We start from the raw sequence: 22830 nt of genomic DNA on the forward strand, positions 1-22830 counted from the left end.
TTTGGATGGAAAGTAGTACAGTTTTAAATAAATCCTTTGACTCACCTGTGAAAGTGGGCACAGAATCTTGGAGCCTGGTCTTAGCCTGCCCAGCCTGAATGTTGACACCCTTGGTCTCTGCTGTGCATATGCTAGTTTGCAAGAACCCGGCTGTAGACGGGACAGACAGTCATAATCATCACTGATCACAAGTCAATAGAGTTAATTTGTCAACGTATACTGGCTCATACTTTAATTATCTTACAATGGTCTGGATTAATGCTTAAATAATGTTTGATGTTGCCTTTTCCAAACAAGGAATTTCAGATTGGTTCGTGGCTTTCTCAAGGTGAAGCTTTATGGGGGTGGACTGAATCTAAGAGCCTAATGCTTGGCCTGTGTCAAGCTCTCCCTCCCGCCTTCTCCAGCTGCTTCAGTGCCAGCTCTGACATTCCTGTAACTCTCCAATGAGCCAGTACAACCCACTAAACCTAGAAAACTTGCATCAGGGAAAATGTTAATGTTTGCAGCGTCTGCTGGTTAGTGAGCTGAAATGGCTCACCAGCTGCTCAGTAAAGCACCAGAAACGATGCAAGGACACGGTGAAAGTGGGAGGCATTAACGTGCTCGTAGATCAACTCACCATTTCATGAGACCTAGCGCTCACTAGAGGAAGCTCAACTGTAAGAAGAAAAAGCCAATTTAATTTCACTTGTCTGTTACATATTAGAGCAAAATGGGATTTTTGACACTCAAGTTATGACTGATACTATCATCTAATCAGTGAATTATCACAAGGTGTGGACTGAATTAAAAATTTAGATACTTTAATCAAGAAAAAAAATGATGAGCACTTCACTGTAACTGCATTTACATTTAGCTGCTCATTTTGCCTTCCTGATTTACTGAATCCTACTTTTTAAAGATACATATTGAAAACACATTCCCTACCAAACCAATAATTGAGGTAATGACTTAAAGGGGAGAACAGCAGATGTCATCCATGTTGACTTCAGCAAGTCTTTTGACACTGTCTTCCCATAGCAGCCTCATCAGAAAGCTCAGATAGTGTGGCCTGGATGCATGGATGGTGAGGTGGATCTTGACTAGCTTGAGAACTGGGCAGAGGAACCTCATGAGATTCAACAAGGACAAGTACAGAGTCCTGCACCTGGGAAGGAACAACCCCATGCACAAGGACAGGCTGGGGATTGACCTGCTGGAGAGCAGCTCTGCAGAGACCTGGGAGTGCTGGTTGATAATAAACTAAACATGAGCCAGCAATGTGCCCTCATGGCAAAGAAGGCCAATGGCATTCTGGGATGCATCAAGAAGAGTGTGGCCAGCAGGTCAAGGGAGGTTCTCCTCTGCCTCTAGTTGGCCCTGGTGAGGCCTCATCTGGAGTAGTGTCCAGTTCTGGTCTCCTCAGCTCAAGAGGGACAGAGAACTTCTGGAGAGTCCAGCACAGGACCACCGAGATGATCAGGGAACTGAAGCATCTTCCTTATGAGGAAGATGGTCTATTACAGAGCTCTCTAGTTTGGGACCTCTGGAAGTCCCTTCCAGCCTACACCATTCTATGAGAACCTGGTCAGCATGTTGTAATGGAAGGCAGTTTTATTAATTCCTTTTAAAAGACTACAGAGTTAGTTTGTCAAGGACCTTTAGAGATCATCTAGTCCAAGCCCCCTGCAGAAGCAGGTTCAGCTAGATCAGGTCACACAGGAATATGTCCAGGCGGGTCTTGAAGACCTCCAAGGAAGGAGACTGCACAACCCCTCTGGGCAGCCTGTGCCAGGGCTCCCTCACCTGAACAGTACAATAGTTTCTTCTCATATTTAAGTGGAACTTTTTGTGTTCCAGCTTCATCCCATTACCCCTTGTCCTGTTGCTAGCTACTACAGAAAAAAAGGATATACAGAAAAAAGGATATCCCAGCCTCCCGATACCCACCATTTAGATATTTATCTTAATAAGATTTCCCCTCAACCTCCTTTTCTCCAAACTAAACAGCCCCAGTTCCTGCAGTTCCAGTCCCCTGATCATCTTGGTGGTCCTGCCCTGGACTCCCTCCAGCACTTCCCTGTCCCTCTTGAGCTGGGGAAGCCCAGAACTGGACACAGGACTCTGAATGAGGCCTCACCAGGGCAGAGTAGAGAGGGAGAAGAACCTCCCTTGCTCTGCTGGCCACACTCTTCTTGATACATCCCAGGATAACATTGGCCTTGTTGTAGTCCTTTTGATGGACTTTATCAGTTTGAAATACTTTAAGGTCAAATTGATGAGCTTGATTCTACTGTAGACATACTGAAATACTATTCTTTTATTACTCCAAAATAAATCCTTGTCTTTACACTCACTGATCTATACAGTAACTTCACATCATAAAAAGGCCAAGGACAGATTAATTTTAATCTCATCTTTATTTCCATAAATCAAATTCACACTTCAAGTGGTTAGATCCTTTGTTTCACATTTCTCACCCCCAAGTACACACCTACAGTAGCTTCCACAAAATACAGTAGCTTCTACCATTCTGACAGACATTTGTTATTTCTTTTCAATCTGATGCGAATATCATTTGCTAACAACCATTTGTAGTTATTTTCTCCATTTACATGAAATGGAGATAAGCTGAGAATTGATAGTGTTCTGTCTGATGCAGGTCCAGCCTATAGCAGAATGAGTAGCTTCCATAAAACTCAGTAACTATGAAGTAACAGTGTAAAAGAATCTCAAGGGTTCTTTGCATGGAGTTAGTTCACTATGCAGTAGGAACAGGATGAAAAGCCTACACAAGTAGGATCTATTCTATTCCACACATATTCATTAAAAGAGCTTGTCTTCACACCCTTTAAAAGAGCACCTTGAAACTGTGAATTTCATGGAACAAAGATGACAACTGTTGTAACTATTTGTGAAGTAAATACATAATGTCCTCCATTAGGAGGCCATGATATATATTCTGAATCTTTCTGAATTGGCTGAAAAGTATAGATTGCACAGAAGTTTCTAGCATCCTCTACAGAATGTTTTTATGGAAAAATAGTTTATGCAAAAACCTACTTATCCCCTCCACATAAAAAATCCTCAATTTTAAAGAATCTTTCTATATTCCTTAGAGTCAATAGGACAATATATTTTTTCCACAGCTGTAAATACCCTCTTTTAGAAGAAACACTTGATTTCTTTGGTTTTATATCCTAGATGGAAAAAAAAAAACCCAAACAGTTAAAGGGAATAAATACCTAGTTACCCAAGGTTCATCTTTCATATCTTCTAACATGAGCTTTGGATAAGATTAGCTGTTTGGTAACTGAAAAGGGAAATTCTCAACAACAAAAAACCAAAACAACAAACCACAAATCTTATTTTAGGAGTGCATATTAAATACGACAAGGCTGTTTCAGCAAAACTCTTTATATAGTTAAACATCAGAACTGGTAATCCTACTTGTTTCAGAATTCAAAATAGTATCTGTCCTGTATCGCCACTTTCTTTATAAAGAATTACAAAAATATTTATAATAGTATATCTATAGTAAATCTATTTCTCCATATTATATTTTGAAAGTGTGCTTACAGTTTATTAACTGCAAACTCATCCTCTTCCAGTTGTCTAAATCTCCGATCCAGTTGTTCAGGACCCTTGTTCAATACGGAACAAGGAGTTAAGACAACTTTCATTTTTCCTGCTACAGATGCCTTTCCTTCTTTTACATTTTTACATGTCTAAATAATAGTTACTTGAAGAGTACAGTGTCATTTGTGTCAAATTGCAGATTAGCAATGTAGTTATTTCTAAACAGGAAAATCTAATGTAAGGCTTTGAAAAGTATTTAATTGCTTTTACTTTTTATCCTTCTTCTCATTATCCAGTACTTTATATTCATCTAAGACAGCATGGCTGGTTTGCTTTGCAGTTCTCTTTACAACAGCTTTGATACCAAGATTGTCGATATTAAATGCTGTCGCACCAATATTGATTGCAGAATTCATAGCGTTGTCTGTAGCATGGCCAGCATCATCTCCATACCTTAAGAAAGATAGTAGTTTTGTACATTTGTCTACTCAGGATTTAAATCTTCACTGTATCTTTCAAAAATTTAAGCATTACCAAGAAAAAATAGTAAGCACACAGCCTGAAAGTGTAAAGAATAAAATCAGAAGTTACCAAGCTATTTGAGTAAAGGCTGTTCCTCTATCAGACAGATTACTCTGTAAGGATACCAATATCCCTCCTTCCTCTACTTTTTGGTGAGGAGTGCTCACCATAGAAAGAGGTGGGGAGGAGTTTTGTGTGATAACTCCTTAGTACTTTTTCACCTAAGATAAAACTCTTAATATGTTCTATATCCCCATAGGCCTCCTGTAGACCCTTGGAACTGGCTAAACCTTCTGAGTCTGTGCCACAGCAGGTAACACTGAGGAGAAGGAAGTGCAAACACTGCCCTGCCTTCTCACATGTTACAAAAAAAAGGGTTGGGAATCACCTCAGGCATATTTTTCCTCAGTTGGTACCACCAGTGCCAGAATAGTGGTTGGTTAGTGCCTGTCCTGTATCACCTTTGCCTGGGTCTATGTGGCATAATGTGATACTATGTAACAGTGACACTGGCATGTCAGTTGCAAGTGAAGCCAAGGAGAATCACAGAATGATAGGGGTTGGAAGACACCTCTAGGTATCATCCAAGTCCAACCCCCTAATAAAAGCAGATTCACCTTGATCAGGTCACACAGGAACGCATCCAGGTGGGTTTGGAAATGTGTCCAGGTGGGTTTGGAAATGCTCCAGAGAAGGATACTTCACACCCTCCCTGAGCAGCCTGTGCCAGGGCTCCCTCATAGCAAAGTTTTTCCTCATGTTCAAGTAGAGCTTTCTTTGTTCCAAGTTCTGCCTCTTGTCCTGTCACTGAGCACCACAGATAAAAGACTTGCCCCACCCCCTGGACACCCATCCTTTAAATATTTGTAAGTGTTGATAAGATACCACCCTCTCAGTCTTCTCCAGGCTAAACAGTCCCACTTCTCAAAGCATCTCCACGTACAAGAGATGTTCCAGTCCCCTCATCACCTTGGTAGCCTCTCCTGCTGGGCCCTCTCCAGAAGTTCTCGATCAATATTCTTGAATTAGGGTGCCCAAAACTGGACACAGAACTCCAGATGAGGCCTCACCAGGACAGAGTAGAGGCAGAGGAGAACCTCCCTCAGCCTGCTGGCCACACTCAATACATCTCAGGATGCCATTGGCCTTCTTGGCCACGAGGGCACATTGCTGGCTCATGTTTAGTTTATCAACTCCCAGGTCTCTTTCAGCAGAGCTGCTCTCCTGCAGGTGATCCCCAGACAGTACTGGTGCATGGGGTTATTATTCCTCAGGTGCAGGACTCTGCACTTACCCTTGAACCTCATGATGGTTCCTCTCTGCCCAACTCTAAAGCCTAAAAGTAGACTCACTGAGGTAGGGCAGCACTGTGCTCAAGCAAATTAACCCAGACAGTCTAATAGGTCTGCTGAGTAGAGAGAACTGCTGACACAACTATGCTGAGATATTAGAGGTAGCAAGGTCCCTACAAAAGAAATCCACTGTGTAGTGAAAACTTATCTGAAGTAACTTGGAAAGGGTAGTGAGGAGTAGTCCTAAAAAATCCTCAAAAGGCTCAATAAAGCTATCTCAAGGATATGATGAAAATTCCTAAGAGTTCTGTGGTCTTTCCACTGGGCTGTGGGTCCAGCTTCTTTATACTTTAAGGAGCATCAGCAGTCTCATATTAATTTCTCAGCTGTAGCAAACGTATATATCTACACCAGTGGAGAGAGCATACTGAAGGAGGACAGTGTACAGTGAGAGCAGTAACTCCAGCGGTACTGGGCAGCCAAACATTTCCTCAGAGAGCACTGTTATCAGACCAACCCGGCAAAGGGAAATATTTCTGGCAGCATTAAGATCCTAGCAGTTGGTGGAGTTGCTTTTCCCCCCTCTATGCTCCTTAGGATCAGAGGTTCTTTGAGGAAGTGAAAACATAGCTAGAGAGAAGCACAGAATATAAAGTAATTTAAAAAACTTATTGTATTATCAGTACAACAGCTATGGCATAATGTCTGGAACCAGCAATGAAACCAAATAAAAGGAATTAGTGCTTCTGTTGTGTTTTTAATTCTGATAGAGCAACAGCCTTGAATCACCATCATCAGATTTGCAGATCACAGAATTAATCTCACACCAAAAGTGCAGTATTTGTCAATTTTATGTTAGATCAGTAAAAGAGGTAACCTCATTAAAGGTAAGACTGTAGCTTATCCAGTACAGTTAGATTAACAATTTCTTAATATTTTATGAAGGATTTTTCTGTCTCAATTGCATAATTTGGGCAGAATTGTTGTAAAAAGACCACCAAGGTAGTAGCATGGTACTTGCATACTACTTCTGAAGCTGTATTTCCCCCAAATTTTGATCAACGTGCATATACAATGAGCATCTATTTAGAATTCTATCTATAAGGGTACTGCAGCTACATTTTAGCTAAGTTTTTTCTTGCTTTAGGAGACACCGATTATGCTCCTACAGCTTTATTTATTTTAGTTATTTTATTTTATCAAATGGAATTAAGTTAATTCACTGAAGTATTTTCAAATGGCAGAAATATTTGTCACTAAAAAAAACACAGCTTATAAAAGAGATATTATTTTAATACATTTGTTAGATAGATTTTAAAGATTACCTATTAAATATTTTCAATTGTAATTAACTGCAACATTTAACTACTTATTGTTTTTTACTTTCAGTGGCTGTTGGCTGATGATCTCCATATTTCCTATTTTTATAGGAAACAAAAACATTAATGTGAATTTATATGAAATGAGTACCAGTACACCACCTCCTGACATTTCTACTGAAAACTAACATTAGCAATAAAGCATCACTGACTAGAACTTCAATGTCCAGCCTCCTATTGAAATGCATCACAACCTAGCCCTGAATGCCAATCAACTTAATACTGCATGCGGATGTTTACCTTGTTATCTTGTCTGCTGGTAGCCTGCATGCACTTTCAGCAATCCTTTTTAACACCTCTTTTGCTGCTCTTATCAGTTCCATTTGGCCTACATGCTTTTGCTTACTCTTCACTGTCTTGCATACCTATTGCATTTTGAAGGATGCATTTCATTTGTTTTGCAGTTATTTCAGTGTTATTTCCTTATGCTCCACAGGTCTTTTAGTATATGCATTCAACTTTGGTCTTTTCATTGTTTTAGTAACATTGTCTTAATATCAGACTTCTCCCATTATCTTTTTCTATTAACTTCTGCATTTTGCAAGTTGAAGCTACCCTATTATTGCCATTATTGCTACTTATGCCCTTACATTTCCTTACAATTTTTTTTTCTTTGTTCCTCCTCACTTTAGTGAGACCTGCTGACAGATGAACTTCTTCCACTTTTCTTAAAGTTTACAGAAATTCAGGATCAGGGCTGACAATTTTAAGCCAGTAATTTTTTTCACAATAACATTATATCATGGAGCAAAGATATAAATCTGAACATTATTTTTAACGTAGCCTGAAGCTGTAATACTTCTACAAGAGCACTAAAAAAATACATATCACAATCATTTATTCGTGTCATATTCTTACTTACAGGAGACACTCATTACTGTGCACTTAGTAGCTTATGTGGTGCACAATTAAAACAAAACAGGTATTTGAGTTATCTTCCCTGCACTTTCACAAGCATTTTTTTTTGCCAATATGCAAACACAATGACAATATGCTGTAGATGAAACCAATGAAAACATAACTTACTTGTATTTGACTGTTTTTACAGTCTCAGTTGAAACACTTTTAACAATGCACTTCGCTGCACTTTCTAAACCTTGCCACACTGCTGATAACCCTGTAAAAATAAACAGCTTATCTGAGTTGACAGTACTGAAAAGCATACAATTAGAAAAAGTATAAGGAATTATTACCTTGAACTCCACTTGCTGCTACCACCAGAGCACCATCAAAAGTAGATTTGCCATCTTTATCTTTCTTAAGAGATTCTGGAACTAATTTGCTGCCATGCTTCTTCACATGGGGAGCCAGTTCCTTTCCAACACAGTTTGCTATAGAGCACACTCCTTCAACTACCATAAAGCAAAGGAATGCAGATTATTTAGTAAGAACACAGAATATCTTTAAAAGTCCTTATTGCTAATTAACACTCCTAGTTAAATATGCTTATTTTGAAGATAGACTTTAATCCACACTTAAGTACCCAACTGAAAAAAAAAACCAACCTATTTGTCAGACTCTGCACAGCTCTGGTTCCTAAGAAAAAGTAAGGTTAGTCTCACAGCTAAGAAGCACTTCAAAAGAAATACATTTATGTCTCACATTGAAATTTCAATAAACTGTTCCCGTTGTTTTGTTATCCCCAACTTGCAGATAGGGAACAAGCTGTGTTTCATTCCTGACTTATCTTCTGGAGAAATCTTTTTTACAAGCATTCCAGTTCTTCAAAGGAGTTTTATAACATCTAGCACAACTTGCTTTTAAACTTATGAATGAATTACCAGATAACATAAACCTTAATGTAAACAAGAGAATGAAGCTACTGAGAACTGCTAAGAGCTTGCAAGGGTTACCAAGCAACTCTGAACATCAAGTCACTTCTTTCTGGAAGTGTATACATAGTCAAATAGACTTGGTTTAGGTGTGCATATTTGAGAACGGGCACACACACATTATCTAGTATGTTAGTAACCAGTGAGACAGCACAGCTTTTAAAATACATGGTTAACAGCTTAAGAAGGGACACACAGATAAACAGGTCAAACTTAAGACTGTACAGACTATTCTTTCAGGAAACAAAAAGATGCCCCAAGGCCATATAATTTTTTTTTTCCTAAAGCATGTCCAATGCAGGAGGTAAGTAGGCCTGAACTGCTCTCTCTGGATTTCATCAGGTCAGTCTCTTCCCCAGTTCCCTGGCTAGAGAAAACTCTCATTTTACAGAATACTTCTTAAAGTAAAAATATAATATACTATGAGGTGGGAAATTTTACCTAGGAACTGGCTGACTTTCACAGCTCCTCCAGTAGCCTGTTTTGCTACATGAAGTCCCTTTGCTACAGTTGGGTTGACTTCCAGAGGCTTTTCTTCTGGTTGAATGTGTTCTCGCAGTTTAGAAGCTCCCTTGTGGATAGCTTTACCGGTATATTCTGCTCCTTTTACTAGGCCCCAGCTTACCCAAGATGCACCTTCAAGGCAAAAATAGTTTTTCTCAGATGTACAATTTTACAGACTATGGTGAAAACAGCTTTCTCTTCTCTGCCTCTGCAACAAACTTCAGAAATATTTCAGATTACACAGTCTCCAATTATATTCTTCCCTGAATGGGCAGCATGAATTCCTTCAGTGATTTCAGTTCCTACACCAACTACATTTTTTTCAATTAACTTTAACACAGACAGCCCTCATCCAAATGTCAGCTTAATACAGATACTCAGTTTTTTAATAGATAGCCAAGCCCCATTTGGGTCACAAGTGATAGAACTGCACTCACTACTATTAATATTCTGAAAACATACAACCCAACCCTCTAGCCCTCCTAGAAGAATCATGCTTATTACAATCATCTGATGGTCATTAGTATATTCAGAGAATCATAGAATGGTAGGGGTTGGAAGGGACCTCAAAAGATCATCTAGTCCAACCCTCTCGCAGAAGCAGGTCAACCTAGATCAGATTGCATAGGAATGTGTCCATATGGGTCTTGAAGACCTCCAAGGAAGGAGACTACACACCCTCCCTGGACAGCCTGTGCCAGGGCTCCCTCACCTGAATAGTTAAATAGTTTTCCCTTATGTTTAAATGGAACTTTTTTGTGTTTTAGCTTCATCCCATTACCCCTTGTCCTGTTGCTAGCTACAATAGAAAAAAGGGATGCCCCAATCTCCTGACATCCGTTTCTATACTTACAAATATTAATGAGATACCCCCTCTGTCTCCTCAGTTCTCAGAGGGAAAAAGAAAAGTTTACCTGCAGAAATCTCAACAGATGCCTGCTTTAATATAACATTTTTATTATCATTTTTATTATATACTTTTATTATAACAATAATATACATTGTTCTACCACAGTGAGTCACAGGCATCACTATCCTAAGATAAAGCCAAACTAGAAAGCTAATGCACTGGGAACAAACAAGGCTGTTGGTAATGGATATAAATTTTACACTGTTTTTATAAAGCTCATCCTAATATCCTTTAGATGATCACAACTGGTCAGAAGTAATTGTTCACCACTCAGCTTCTACCAGCACACAGGCATTTTGGTGAAAATAGCTGTTTAAATGTTACCCACAGAAGTTCACACTCAACACAATCCTTTTATTACAACAGTACCTGACAAAATTGCGTGGGAAACTTTCTCACTCCATTCTGGCAGCTCTTTCTGTTTTTCTTCTCCTTCAGGTTGAGGTTGGATATGTACAGTCTGAGGCAAGTTAACTGCATCACTGGAGGCTTCTGAAGGCTGCCAAGAGAAAATAAACACCTGAGAATCTATCATCAGGATTTTTGGTTTAGAAGTTTTAGTTCATACAGATCTTAATCATTCAATAATGCTAATGTTGTGTATTCCTTAGGTAAGCATACAGAAACTCAAGAGCTATTTGTGATTCAATTACTTTTGCACATAAATGCTGTGCATTCAAAAAAGCTTATCAGACACCTTGTTATCTTCTTACACTTTCTTTCTTCATCTAGTTACAGTGAAAATACTTGCCTGCCATCATGGCCTCATGGTCAAATAGGTAAGCAGGGGAAGTTCACTAGCAAAAAACATAAAGAGTTGAGAGAAGTCAGCTCTATTATTATTCAGTATGGGAACTGCCATCTTTGGTTAGAGAATCCAGCTGCACAACAAGAATGCAGCTGTTCTGGTTGTTTTGCTCTTTACTTTTTAATTTGGGAGGAGAGGATAAAGGAGACTATTCATTCTATGCATTGTAGATATTTTTTGCAGACTGGCACAGCCAAGGAACACATCAAGCTGTGCATGATACTGCTCCCCATTTAAAGCTGAGTTCAGAGGTTCTGTGTGATTTTATGTCAAACACTACGAGTTTCTGGAGTATATGTTAATCAAAAGATCAAACATAGCACCACCACATTCTGGGTACTGTTTCTAAAAAGTATAACATCGCTTTACATAGTTCACATAGTTAAACTTTAATTTTAGAAAGCAAAAAAGAATACACTTAGGTTTTTGTTAAGATTCTATTTTGAGGACTTTTCCAGTGTAAAAGGGAAAAAAAAATACCAATCCAAACATTTTAATGATTGAAAACACAGCTAGTTAATGATGGATAGAAAAAAAAATTGTTTAGTCTAGCAAAGTTTAAATGAAAATATTCAGAGGTGAAATCTATGAGCAGAATAGAATAGAAAATATGAATAATTTTTGCTATTACAGTGACTTCTTAGATTCTCCCAAAATATTCATTGCAAATAAAGGCAGGGTACTGCACAAAGAAGACCACTACAGTAAAGCAAAAGAAAACCAACATGAACAGAAAATAGTAAGACTTAGAAGGTGACTACTTAGAAGATTAAAAATGTATCAGACATATACAACGCCATCAACTAGTGCTTGACAGTAGTGTGAGTTCTCATGTTCAAGAAACGTCTTTCACAGGTGACCAAAACACTTTGGGGTCTGAGCAGGAGAAATAACCTTTAATGCACAGTTATGGCTAAACCAAACAAAGAAATAAACCTGAGTTGTTTCAGATATAATTTAGTTGCATCACAGTTTGACCCACTGTGAAGAAAGTCAACGAGACATCTAAGGACCATACTATGAAGCGGAAACAGATTCTCTAGGACGACAGGTGACTAAACACTGTAATTACATTAAATATAGTTGTTAATTGGATCCTCATAAGTATTACACAAAACAGATGTTAAATGGCCGTCACACTAGGCTTTGGAATATTTGTGCTATAATAGTTTTAAGAACTCCAGAAATCTGATTTGCAAACTGTAAAAAAAAAAACCCAAACAACAAACCAACCAAACCACAAAATAAACAACAACAACAAAATATCCCACAGGGAACAGTATATGCTGTTGTTGTCAATCACATCTGGAATCTCAGCAATTCTAACATGTATTTCAGTGACACTTTTTTTAATACAAAACTTTGGAATCACTGTCCTGGAGTTTACCTGGACTTTGTGGCCAGACATCTGTTTAAATTTATCTTCAAAATGCTCTCTCTCAGTTGCTGGGAGCTCTGAAGTTAACCCTACTCTCCTAAGGGATCCTGGCACCTGTGACTTTGTATCAGGGAACATTAACAAAGACAAGGAATTTTAGGACAAGAAGGAAACAATGAGATACTGAGTTTGAACTACTACTACAGAAGAGAGATGAAAGATCCACTAAGTCTTGTACTGAAACATCATACAATTCTGCAATACTTTTCCCTTTTAAGTAAAATTGAGTGGTCCACTATGCTTTTGAAATTTCCTGCTGAACTCCATATGATTTATATTTTAACAGAACTCTACCCTCATGGTATGCTGTAAACTGGTCCTTCATTATTACTGCATTCAAATCTTGCTATGACCTTTTAAGTAGTTATTGATCACTATTCCTCCTGAAATGGTGCTCCAGTGCTCTTACAGTCCAGTCAATGTATCTTACTGTACCTCTGTTAGACTATGGGTTATTTCTATTTTCTCCATTTGTCAATATCTTACTGCAATAAAGCACTAGATTTAACTATTTTGAGATCTCATTTGAAGGCAGGCTTTTTGAGGTATGCACTAATTTCACAGGTCTTTTTTGAAGTGGCTTAACATTTTTGAAATGTAAACACATTTGGCCACAATATTGCAGGAATAGTATCATCAAAACTACACAGAGAGTGTATGCATGTGTGTACAGAGTTAAAAACGTGCTTTCTCCTGAAAACGAAGTTTCATTTTGAGTCCCATATTATCTTTTGGAAAATCAGAGAAAATATACTAAAAGATCTTCAATTCCTCTCTGCTAAGAATGATTTTAAAATTTCTGTCCTCCTGCCTCACAGGGCTTACAGTTTCATTACTAGGTTGCTTAATCTCAGATACTTTATTTCTCATTGGTGAGCTTACCAAACAAGACAAAGAACTCTGCAGTTTTACACAACTAAATGTAAATGGGGAATATACTGATCAGTTACACCTTTCCTTATTGGCTTAAAACATGCAGCACAGAAATATACCTGTATTCGAAGGTCAGACATTTGTTTTAAGAGATCCTCAAACAGCTCTCTGTCAGCTGCTGGAAGTTCTGAAGAAAGCACTACTCCCACGTAGGACCCTGGTAACTGGGACATGGAGTCAGGGAACATGTAGACTCCAGTATTGCAGCACAGAACAGGAGACTGGTTACACATTAGAGGATACAACCAGTCACAAACCTGGAAAAGATATGTACATAAAGCAATGAACGGATCTTTTCAAAAAGGAAGGCAGGCAGAACGTACTGATAAGCACCACAAATCTGATTGTCCATAAAGTTCAGTAAGAAAACCAAAAAGGCCTTATGTCATTTTGAACCCTTCTCCAAAAAAAAGCAGCCCCAAAAATATCACACCCAAAAGAACTCCATATATGACTGTAAATACTGTTCTTGATTAGTTCTCACACTAATATAGAGAAAATACTAATCTTGACAGAACTGTAATTCAGGCTGGTAGGCTCTTAACTGAGGTCTAGTCTTGAGATCTTGAGGTTTAGAAGCAGATGAAAAGCACTGACAAGTCAGGATTCACAGCACCTGTAACTTCCTGTAGCTCTCTGTACAGATTTATATGATGAGATAAAGAGAATGCATGGCTGTCGCTGGCCAGCTGTTGAAAACTGATAAAACAGATGGAGCTAAACCAGCAGACTGAAAACCAGGAAACAGTTTTGGTTTGTTTCTCCAAGTTTCTCCTAGCTGATGAGATTTCCAGTACCCAATCTTATCAGCAACTAGATTGTGTTTCCGGTCTGGTTTCTGACTATGTTACAGAACATGCCCACATGAAGGAAGCATGAGCTGAAAAAAATCCAAATAATGCATTTTTTAAATTTATAGTTCAGAGTCTGGATGAACATGGGCCCTCAAATTTCAAATTTTTAGTGGTCCTAACTGCAATACCTTATCGCTATTTGGGACTGAAGTGAGTAGCGCACAACTCCATTTTATGCTGACATGTTAGGTGAATCATCATGTCTTCTCTATGTGAGGAAGGGGAAGTTCATTTTATGAAAAAACATGTGAAGTCAACTCCTTTAGAAAGAACTGTTCTGTTCACCAAAACAGTCAGCACTTAACCTTGGGAAGATATCGTGGTGATTTTTTCAGAGTCATTAATAGCGTGTACTTGCAGAAAACTCTTTTTCTAACAGCTGTAACATCCTTCATATTACCACACAGAGATTTAGGCTTAGAGTAGCGAGAATTTAAAGAGATTGCTTTTTAAGTTTTATGACACTTTTTGAAATTTAATTAAATTTCTGTTACCTATTTTCCTGTTACCTGAAGAAATGCAGAAGGGAGATTCTGGGCAGCCTCCCTGTCCGTATCCAAGAATTTGACAATGCGCAGATAGCCAGGATATGAAGGAGCACTAACTTGCCCATCAGGAGTCACAAAGAATATCTGTACTCCTTGGGGAATCAAGATCAGCTCATCTACAGCCACTCCCAGGTTTTCAAGGGGTGGTGGCTGAGTACACTTATGGTAGTAGTCCTCACCTACAGAAGAAAACTCCCCAGAGTCTGTGCCATAAGACACAGTAAAATGGCCATTGGTAGCTTGAGGAGTGTACGCAGGAGGTGCTTCACTTGGCAGACAGAGAGGCTTTGCAGATGATGGACTTGTAGCTGGAATTTGTCCCTGGCTCATGGTTACACCACTTCCATCTGCTGCAGGTGGCTGGCTTGGTACAAACAGAGAAGTAGGAGCAGGGGGCCTTTCTGGCTCTTCTTTGGAAGGAATAGATGGGTACAACTTGGGCACCTCAGCAGGGGCAGCCATTGCAGCAGGACTTGTTTGTACAGGTGAGGTGTTTTCTTCTAGAATGTCAAGTCGAGCATGAACATTTCGGAGGGTCTCCCTCATCTTCTGCTGCATTTGCCTGGCAGACTCCCACTGGGACCCTACACATGTGGGACCCTGCGATGGAATGTTGATTCCTCGGAGCAAGTGGTCAAGCCCTTGCTTATAATAACTTCTTGCCTCTTTCTTCCGACCCTGTTCATCTGTGTTCAGTCCTCTATTGATAAAAATAAAGGCTTGCTTATACTCTTCATTAATAGCTTTAATATTTGCATCTTCCACAACCAGATCTTGAGATTCTTCCATTACTGCAAATTGGAATAAAAATTAGTAAGATTATACACAGATGAAGCCATACAAAGTCTACCTTAGAACAAAACACCTTTTAATGGGTTTCTAACAACCATACTGCATGTATTAGCAGAAAGCTATCTAGTTGGTTGGTATGGTGTCTGACATGTTACAGTTATCTCCTATTAACCTTCAGATTTAGCATACGTGATTCCAAGACAGCAAAGAACTTACAACCATCACATCTCATTACATCACAGACTTTTATTTCTTATAAGTTAAACATCTGAAGAATGTGGACACACTTGATATTAAACCTATCTTAAAAAAATATTAAGATCAACAGCAAATAGAAAAGTGAAAAAACTAATTAGAAAAAACCTAATTTCACTTTTGATAGTCTTTTCCAAAAATCTCCAAGGTATTAAGAAATTCAGTTAATGTTTTGTCTATTTAAATAAAGGTTGAACTTACAAACTCAGTACATTTTTATTTAAAGGGAAAGCACTCAACAGATTTAAACAGATTTTATAAACTTCAACTAACATCAATACACAGAACTGGGAAGAAATACTTTGAACAGTTTAACCTGTGCTTTACAGAATAAAAACAAGGGAATTACTTATTTCCCTTACAGTGTTTATAAAGTGAGAAAGACAACTGGTGTTTTCCCTTCCTTGCTCCCCAGGTGACAAAAAAATTGGAAGCACCAATACCTACAAAATGTTGCCATTTTTACATCTCTTTTGGAATGTATTCCTCAAACTGCCTCATGTGGATTTCAAAAACTGAAAAGCAGAAAAGTATCCAATAGGTTTATTTGAACTTTAAAGTGTATAAAATCACTGTTTTAACAGCGTCTTCAGTCTAATAGGTCTTCTAACAGATCTTCAGTCATGGCCAAAAGCAACAAACACAAATCATTCTTGGACTAAGACTGTGTATACAACACAAAAATTGCAGGGATTTTTTTTTTTTTACAGTGTTGAAAGATATAACCAATTCAAAAAAATCAGGGTATTACACTAGCCAAGAACAGTGACCGTGGATAACCAAAATGGAAAATGAAAGAGCATGTATTGTCCAGAAAAAACAATGATCCCTTGCAGTAAGGTGGATGGAAGGAGGAAAAATTAAGAGACATCTGTCAATGCCAATGATGGCAAGCTACAGAATACATGGAGGTTAAGTAAAGTGTAAAATTAAAATACTTTCATTACACATACTGAAGCCTTAACACCACTGTACACAGCACTGGTGAGACCTCACACAACACTGAGTCACATTCAAGAAAGCTGCACCAGAACAGGAAGAGGTGTGCTGAAGGCTAATAATTTTTTTTTTTTTTTCCTGATCAACCACTTACTTTACTTTTCCCTAGAGAGAGGTAAGTTTGGCTTACCAAGTCAATAAATCAAAGGCTAAGAAATTGGATTAGTCTCTGTAAATATACTGTATGAAGAGAAGGTAAAACAGGAAAGAACTATTGAAATCCAAGCTCTTAATAAAATCCTGAAACATGATCTACAATTACGTTTACTTAATGTCTCTTCTTGTTTTAGTCTAATTATAAATGAAGTAAAAAGAGTAAGTGTATATATAATCTGGAAAGTATCCTTTCTCTACTCCAACAAAACTACAGAAGTTTAAGCAGTGCAGGTCACAAACAGACTTTTAAGAGGCAAAGATGGAATACTGTGCTCTGCATCTACATCCTTTATGACCAAAAAGCAGATAGTACATGTGACTGTTACAGAAGTACCATGTAATGTGAAACGCACACCATTTCTACAATGCAACAAAATCAGATTTCACGCAGAAGACATGATGTGTGATCTCATTCCAATGACAGACATATGGATAGGAATATGATGAGGCAGCTTGAGAAGGCAGCCCATGTGGAGAGGATCAGCAGCAACTCAAGCCACCAGGATCGCTGCCCTTTCCCCATCAGGTAGCAGAAAAACAAATCTTGGGATGAAGGAGATTTTTCTGGTTGATTACAGTCACTTGCGGCCAACAGGCTTGGCATCTTTCATTTAAGATGAAGAACAACATTGATATGGGAGTGTGTATTTAATAACCACCAAGGACATCAAGTTTACAAGTCAGAAGTACATCTCTCACTAGCGCAACAGCAAGCAATTATGAAAGTAATTGGAAAGAACTCTAACAAGTTTGCAAATACAGCTGTGTGCTTACACTGAAAGATAATACTTCACCACATCAGAAATTTTATGATCTAGATGCGAACCATTTATGACAGTCAAATTATTTGCTAGCAAGTAAACTTGGGAACTCTCAAACCACCTCATCTGATGTCAATACTTGTATTTACTGATCAAAAATCCATTTTTCCTCTTAAGAAAGGAATAAAGATGAAAAGCAATTTAACAGCAAAGAATTCTAATTTAAAATTTATTGCAGGTTTCCAGAAGACATTTAGAAGACTGAGAAAGAGAAGTTTAGCCTGACATTGAATTTTACTTCTTTATGAGCAAAATTTAGTGTTTTGACAAATTTAGCGTCTGTAACAATTCTGTAACACTTTCCTTAAGGCTTTAAGTAAACAATTAGTTTGTGTGAACACAACTGCAGTACTGCAGTCTAGTTTTTTATTTGTTTTTGCTGGGAGAGGTCAAGATAAAGATACTTTAGGGCTTTTAAATAATTCTTTTGCTAGTGATTGTTACTGTACAATAAGAAGAGGCATTGAGCAAGATCCTAAAGTCACAGCTACATTTCATCGGGAATTAATTTACTATTCACTGTACAATCCTCACACTGTCAACATGGCTGTTCTTGCTAAAGCTCAGTCTTTATTACTAGGAAAGAAAACAGAGATGTCAGCACAATCATTGTACACACAGCACTAGTGCATGGCCACGTGTGATAGATAAAAAAGCTGGCACAGAAATTCAGAAGACTGGGAGCATTACAACTCATCTCTGATTGATTGAAACATCCCTAGTTTGCAGTACGTGTACAGTTTAGCTACCACCAAGATATGCATTTGGTGGCAAAGCATTTGGAAATGAAGCAAAGAATTCAGAGTAGGTTTTAACACAAGGTAACTAAAAGTCATCCTGAAGGGCTGAATTTGGTTTTTATTATTTCATTAAAAATAACAATAATAAAAGATGGCATAAATAAGCCAACTGGATTGCTCCCTCACAACAAAAATAGAAATGGTCTTTGAAAAAGAACATATAAGTAGCAATCTAACCGTATGCAAAAAAGATCCTCAGGCATTGTTATTTTCAGTGGAAGATCTTATTATAGTATATGTGTGCTGCATGCTTTAATACTTATCTGTAATCCACTCCTGTATAACACAGTCTTGTTTCCTCTGTTTTAAAGCTGGAATGAATGACAAGGGCTATATTACTCAATGAGAGCGGCATGACAAACCAGCCTTTGGTCCTATGGCTTGGCCCAGATCTGTACTTAGTGCTAAATAAGACTTAGCGGAACTTTTCTTGGAGAAAGCCAGTCCAAAACAGAGCTAAGAAAAGAGCTACTGGGCACTGTAGATAACTACAGATCAATACAGCACTTGAGCTCATTCCTTGGTCCTTTTTCCATTTACCAGTACAGATACACTCTATGGTTTTAAGAGACTTGGCTAAGGAGGCTACAGTGCAACAAGTAAACATGAGTTCAATTTGATATTGCAAGCTAGCATCTCAACCATGTGGCTGACAGCCCTTCCTGTGAAGAAGCAAACCTCACTTCATTTTTTTTTTAGATTAATTTAATAATGATCTATGTAAAATATAATAATGTCTTTGAAAAGTAGCTCAACTGTGGATCTTACTGCCAGAAGGTAAACACGAAGCCCAAATCTTATTAAGATGATTAAATATCCTGACTGATTGAGACAGGACAATCTTTCCAACTCACTATTTTTTAAACCCAGGGGGTGTAAGAAAAGAAAAAGCAAACCCAAAACAAACCCCTTAAACCAAGAGGACAAAGGAGAACTACCATGCAGATGGAACTGTTTAAGTCTTATTTCTGTAGGGAAAGATTAAGAAAGTATTAGTAATTCTCAAGAATTTAAAGAACAAATTGTATTTTAAAAAATATTACAAAGGATTTAAACCAATACAAGCCAGGTACTAGCTGATAAATACATGGTTTTCTCCTTTTATTTAAATTTGTTTAAAGTAGCCCTTAAATTTTTCATTAAGTGGTGGCCTAATGCTCATATTTAAGCAGCTCAGGCTAGACAGTATCAAAGACTAGATAACAGAGAAAGTCAGAGACCTGATCTTACTCTCAAAATTACTGAAGACTTCTCTCAACTCCCATCTTCTGACATTTCAACCTCCACCATCTTCTCAGGCCAGTATCCCAGCACTTACATTGACCCAGCAAGCATGCCTAATTTTTCTCCTCTCAGTACTACAATTGTCGCAAGCCTTATTTTGTCCAAATAAATGGTCTTTCCTTAAGTCTTTATTTCTACCACCTGTTCTCAATGCAGAGACTTTAGGCTCTGAGAACCTACTTGATAGTACTCTAAAAAGGAAAGTGAAAAACCAGTCGGGCAGATTATTTCCTTTATCACGCAGCTGTCTGGCATTTACATTTTCCACAGTATTAAGTACAAAGACACTGTCACTATCTGCCATTCCGTAGTCAAAGATCTAATATCATCAAGAAAAATTCAGCATTATGTACGGTTGCTACTTAATACTTTTTCAATAGCTGTGTGCCTGCCAGTTTACCATTGCCGCCAACAGATTTCTCCACATTCAAATAACTTAAGCCCAAACTATCTGTTATGAATCTTTTTAAAAAAGACAAAACGTAAGAAGCAGTGTTCCAGAGCATTCCGACAAATAACCTCTCATCTCCATAAGGAGACACTCAAAAAATTACTCGCTGTCACGGCTACTTCAACCTGGCCTAACCATGGCCCTGCTTGTGACTTCCCCGCCCCTCAGAGCTGCGCCGCTGAGGCGACACTCACGCCCCCCGGCTCTGACCGCCCCGCAGCGCAGGGCAGCGGAACCCCCCGCTCCTTCCCTGACCGCTGGACTGGACCGTCCCGCGGGAATGCGGGGCCTCGCATCGGCTGCCCGAGCCCCCTTGTCATGGCAGGGCGAGAACACCCGCCACCAGCCCTGCCGGGCCCTGCCCAGGCCCGTGTGCCGGCTCCCCCGCCGCTCACGCAGCCACTCCCGCCCAGTGCTGACCGGAGCGACGCCTTCGCCGCGGGACGCCGCTGACGACTGGCCGGGGACAGCGGGGCAGCGGTAGCCGTGCTACGCTGAGGCTCCCAGCCTGCGACCCTCCGCCTGCCCGTCCCGGGAGAACAAGAGTCCTGAGGACAGCCCGCCGGTGCGTGAAGAAGCGCACCGCAGCCCGGCCCGCCTGCGCCACCGCCTCACGGGTCAGGCGGGAGGTGGGGCCGCCGGCACGCGGCTCTGGCGTCACCGAGCGCCCGGCGGGCGGGCGGGGCTGAGCGAGCGGCGCGGGGGCCGGTGCGCTGAGGCCTCCTCGGCGGCGTCACGGGAAGGATCTGAGCGGGGGCGGGAGGAGAAGAGGTGTTTCAGCAGACAGCGGCGAGCGGAGAACGCTCGGCCTAGTGACAGCAGCGTGGTTATCTTAATTCAACAATTTAATTAATAAAGGGAGGTTAGTCAATATCGCCGGTGTCCCGCGTTTCCCCTGACTTGGATGTCTCTTCAGGAAAGAAAAGGACCCCCCTCGCTGGCCCGGGCGCAGCGGCGGCGCGGCCCTGGGCCCGGCCGGGGCGTCCGCCGGCAAGCTGGAAGCGGCACCGGCCGGCACCGGCACCGGCACCGGCAGGCGGGCGCCGCAGCTGGCCGTGACAGAGATGCTGCAGTGTCCTGCTGTAACGGGCGCTTCTGGTTATGTCAGGGACAGCCATATTCAGAAAATGGAAAAATGAGGCCTCAAAACTATGATGCTGAGGCTTAAAAGTCTCCCTTTTCAGGGCACGTTTAAAATTTCATTTTGTTACTTGAATGTGTCAAAATGATTGCCCTTCTCGGAAAGGTGCTGTGTTTGCAGAGGTGACGGTCTCAAGGACAGGCTCATTTCCAAATTTGGGGAAAGAGGAGCTGGCTGCCTCACCCAGTGCTGGCTTCTTAGCTGTGGAAGGGAAGGAGAAGCCAGCTTTGTGCACTGGTGTGAGAAACCGAAAGAAAAACGATTTCATTAAATCTCCTAAGGCACTTCACTAAATCTAAGTCAGTTGCCTTGTTCTCAGAGAGACTTCAACGTCTCGGTGTTTCTGAATGCAATCTGCCAATATATTATTTATTTGCCACTTTCATAACCTATGCAGAAAATCTTCAGCTTGCCTTTCATATGGAAAATTTCTAACCATGTTAAATCTAGCAAAGGTGCACTCCATGGTGCACAGCTCTCTACCCAAACTAGCTCTTCCAGAACTTACTGAGTGCCAGCACTGATAGGGATAATTAGCTTATTTTCCCAGGTGCTGTCATGTGTATGCTAATCGTGGATCATCAGCAGTCATAAGAAATGAATAGTAAACATTGTCTTTAGATAGTGACAGTCTCGTCCAGCACAGTCCTGCAAGACAGGTTTCTCTCTTGGCTTCATTAGGTCTGAAGTATCTCCGGAAATTCATCACATGTTGTAGTTTCTAGCACAATACGTATCTCTGAATTCTGTGTTCCCAGCTTCTCATCTGCCTGCTCTTCACTCCTGTCCCTACTGACAAGAAACAGAGAACAACTTGGAGGAGACAAGCTATCCACAAATCAGAGAGAGATCCTAGATGACACTGAATTATGTTATGTGGGTAGATATATATATATATATATATATATATATATATATGCAAGACATAAGGAACTAACAGTTCACAGAAAGTGACACTCTCAAGCAGTGCTGCAAATCGATAGAAGAATTTATTAAATTATTTTTTTAACCATGTTAGCTGGTCTGACACTGGTCATGGTTTGCCCAGGGAGGCTGTACAAACTCCATCCCCGGGATGTTCTGAACCCAACTGGAAAAAACTCTGAGCAAGTTGGTGTAGCTTCAGAGTTGGCTATTCTTTGAGCAGAAGGTTTGACTAGGTGACTTTCAGTGATCCATTCAAGCCTCAATTTTACTGTGATGCTAAACCCTTAAACAAAGAAAACACCTCAAACCCAAAACAGTCAAAACAGTGACCTTATGATTCCCAAGGAGCAGTAGGAACAACACCAAATTCTTCATCTCAGAGTTCTTCCACTTCAGTTTGGTTCCTTCTTAAAATACGTGGTTTGATCAGAATGTAGAACTAGATTAAGGAGTAACTAGATTAAAGCTGAAAGAATGCTGAAATAGATGTCGTTCTTAAGAAGATGTGATGAGGTGATTGAGAAATTATTTTATTTCTGTAAGAGCAGAAGCTGCAAGTAGTTTATATAGATCCATTGAGAGGATGCCTCCTGAAGGGAAACATACTATTTTTATCAGTCAAC

At 39.7% G+C, this 22830-nt stretch overlaps 1 protein-coding gene across 4 annotated transcripts; it reads right to left on the minus strand.

Annotated features, from left to right (window-relative positions):
• Positions 1-99: 99 nt before the first annotated feature.
• Positions 100-20748, minus strand: SPART (spartin). Of its 4 annotated transcripts, XM_062020442.1 has the most exons (10): positions 20560-20748; positions 14543-15372; positions 13239-13436; positions 12196-12306; positions 10370-10499; positions 9028-9222; positions 7948-8106; positions 7781-7871; positions 6701-6793; positions 3953-4014 (listed from the first exon to the last, which is right to left on the minus strand). In XM_062020442.1, the coding sequence occupies exons 2-9, from the start codon at positions 15368-15370 to the stop codon at positions 6745-6747; spliced, it is 1761 nt and encodes a 586-aa protein (XP_061876426.1). In that variant the 5' UTR covers positions 15371-15372; positions 20560-20748; the 3' UTR covers positions 3953-4014; positions 6701-6744. The 4 variants fall into 4 exon arrangements, with proteins under 4 accessions (XP_061876427.1, XP_061876424.1, XP_061876425.1 ...); XM_062020443.1 differs by lacking the exons at positions 3953-4014; positions 6701-6793 and adding an exon at positions 100-150; XM_062020440.1 differs by lacking the exon at positions 6701-6793 and having other exon boundaries at positions 2400-4014.
• Positions 20749-22830: the final 2082 nt, after the last annotated feature.

Source organism: Colius striatus, chromosome 1 (genome assembly GCF_028858725.1).
Source record: "Colius striatus isolate bColStr4 chromosome 1, bColStr4.1.hap1, whole genome shotgun sequence".
NCBI lineage: Eukaryota > Metazoa > Chordata > Aves > Coliiformes > Coliidae > Colius > Colius striatus.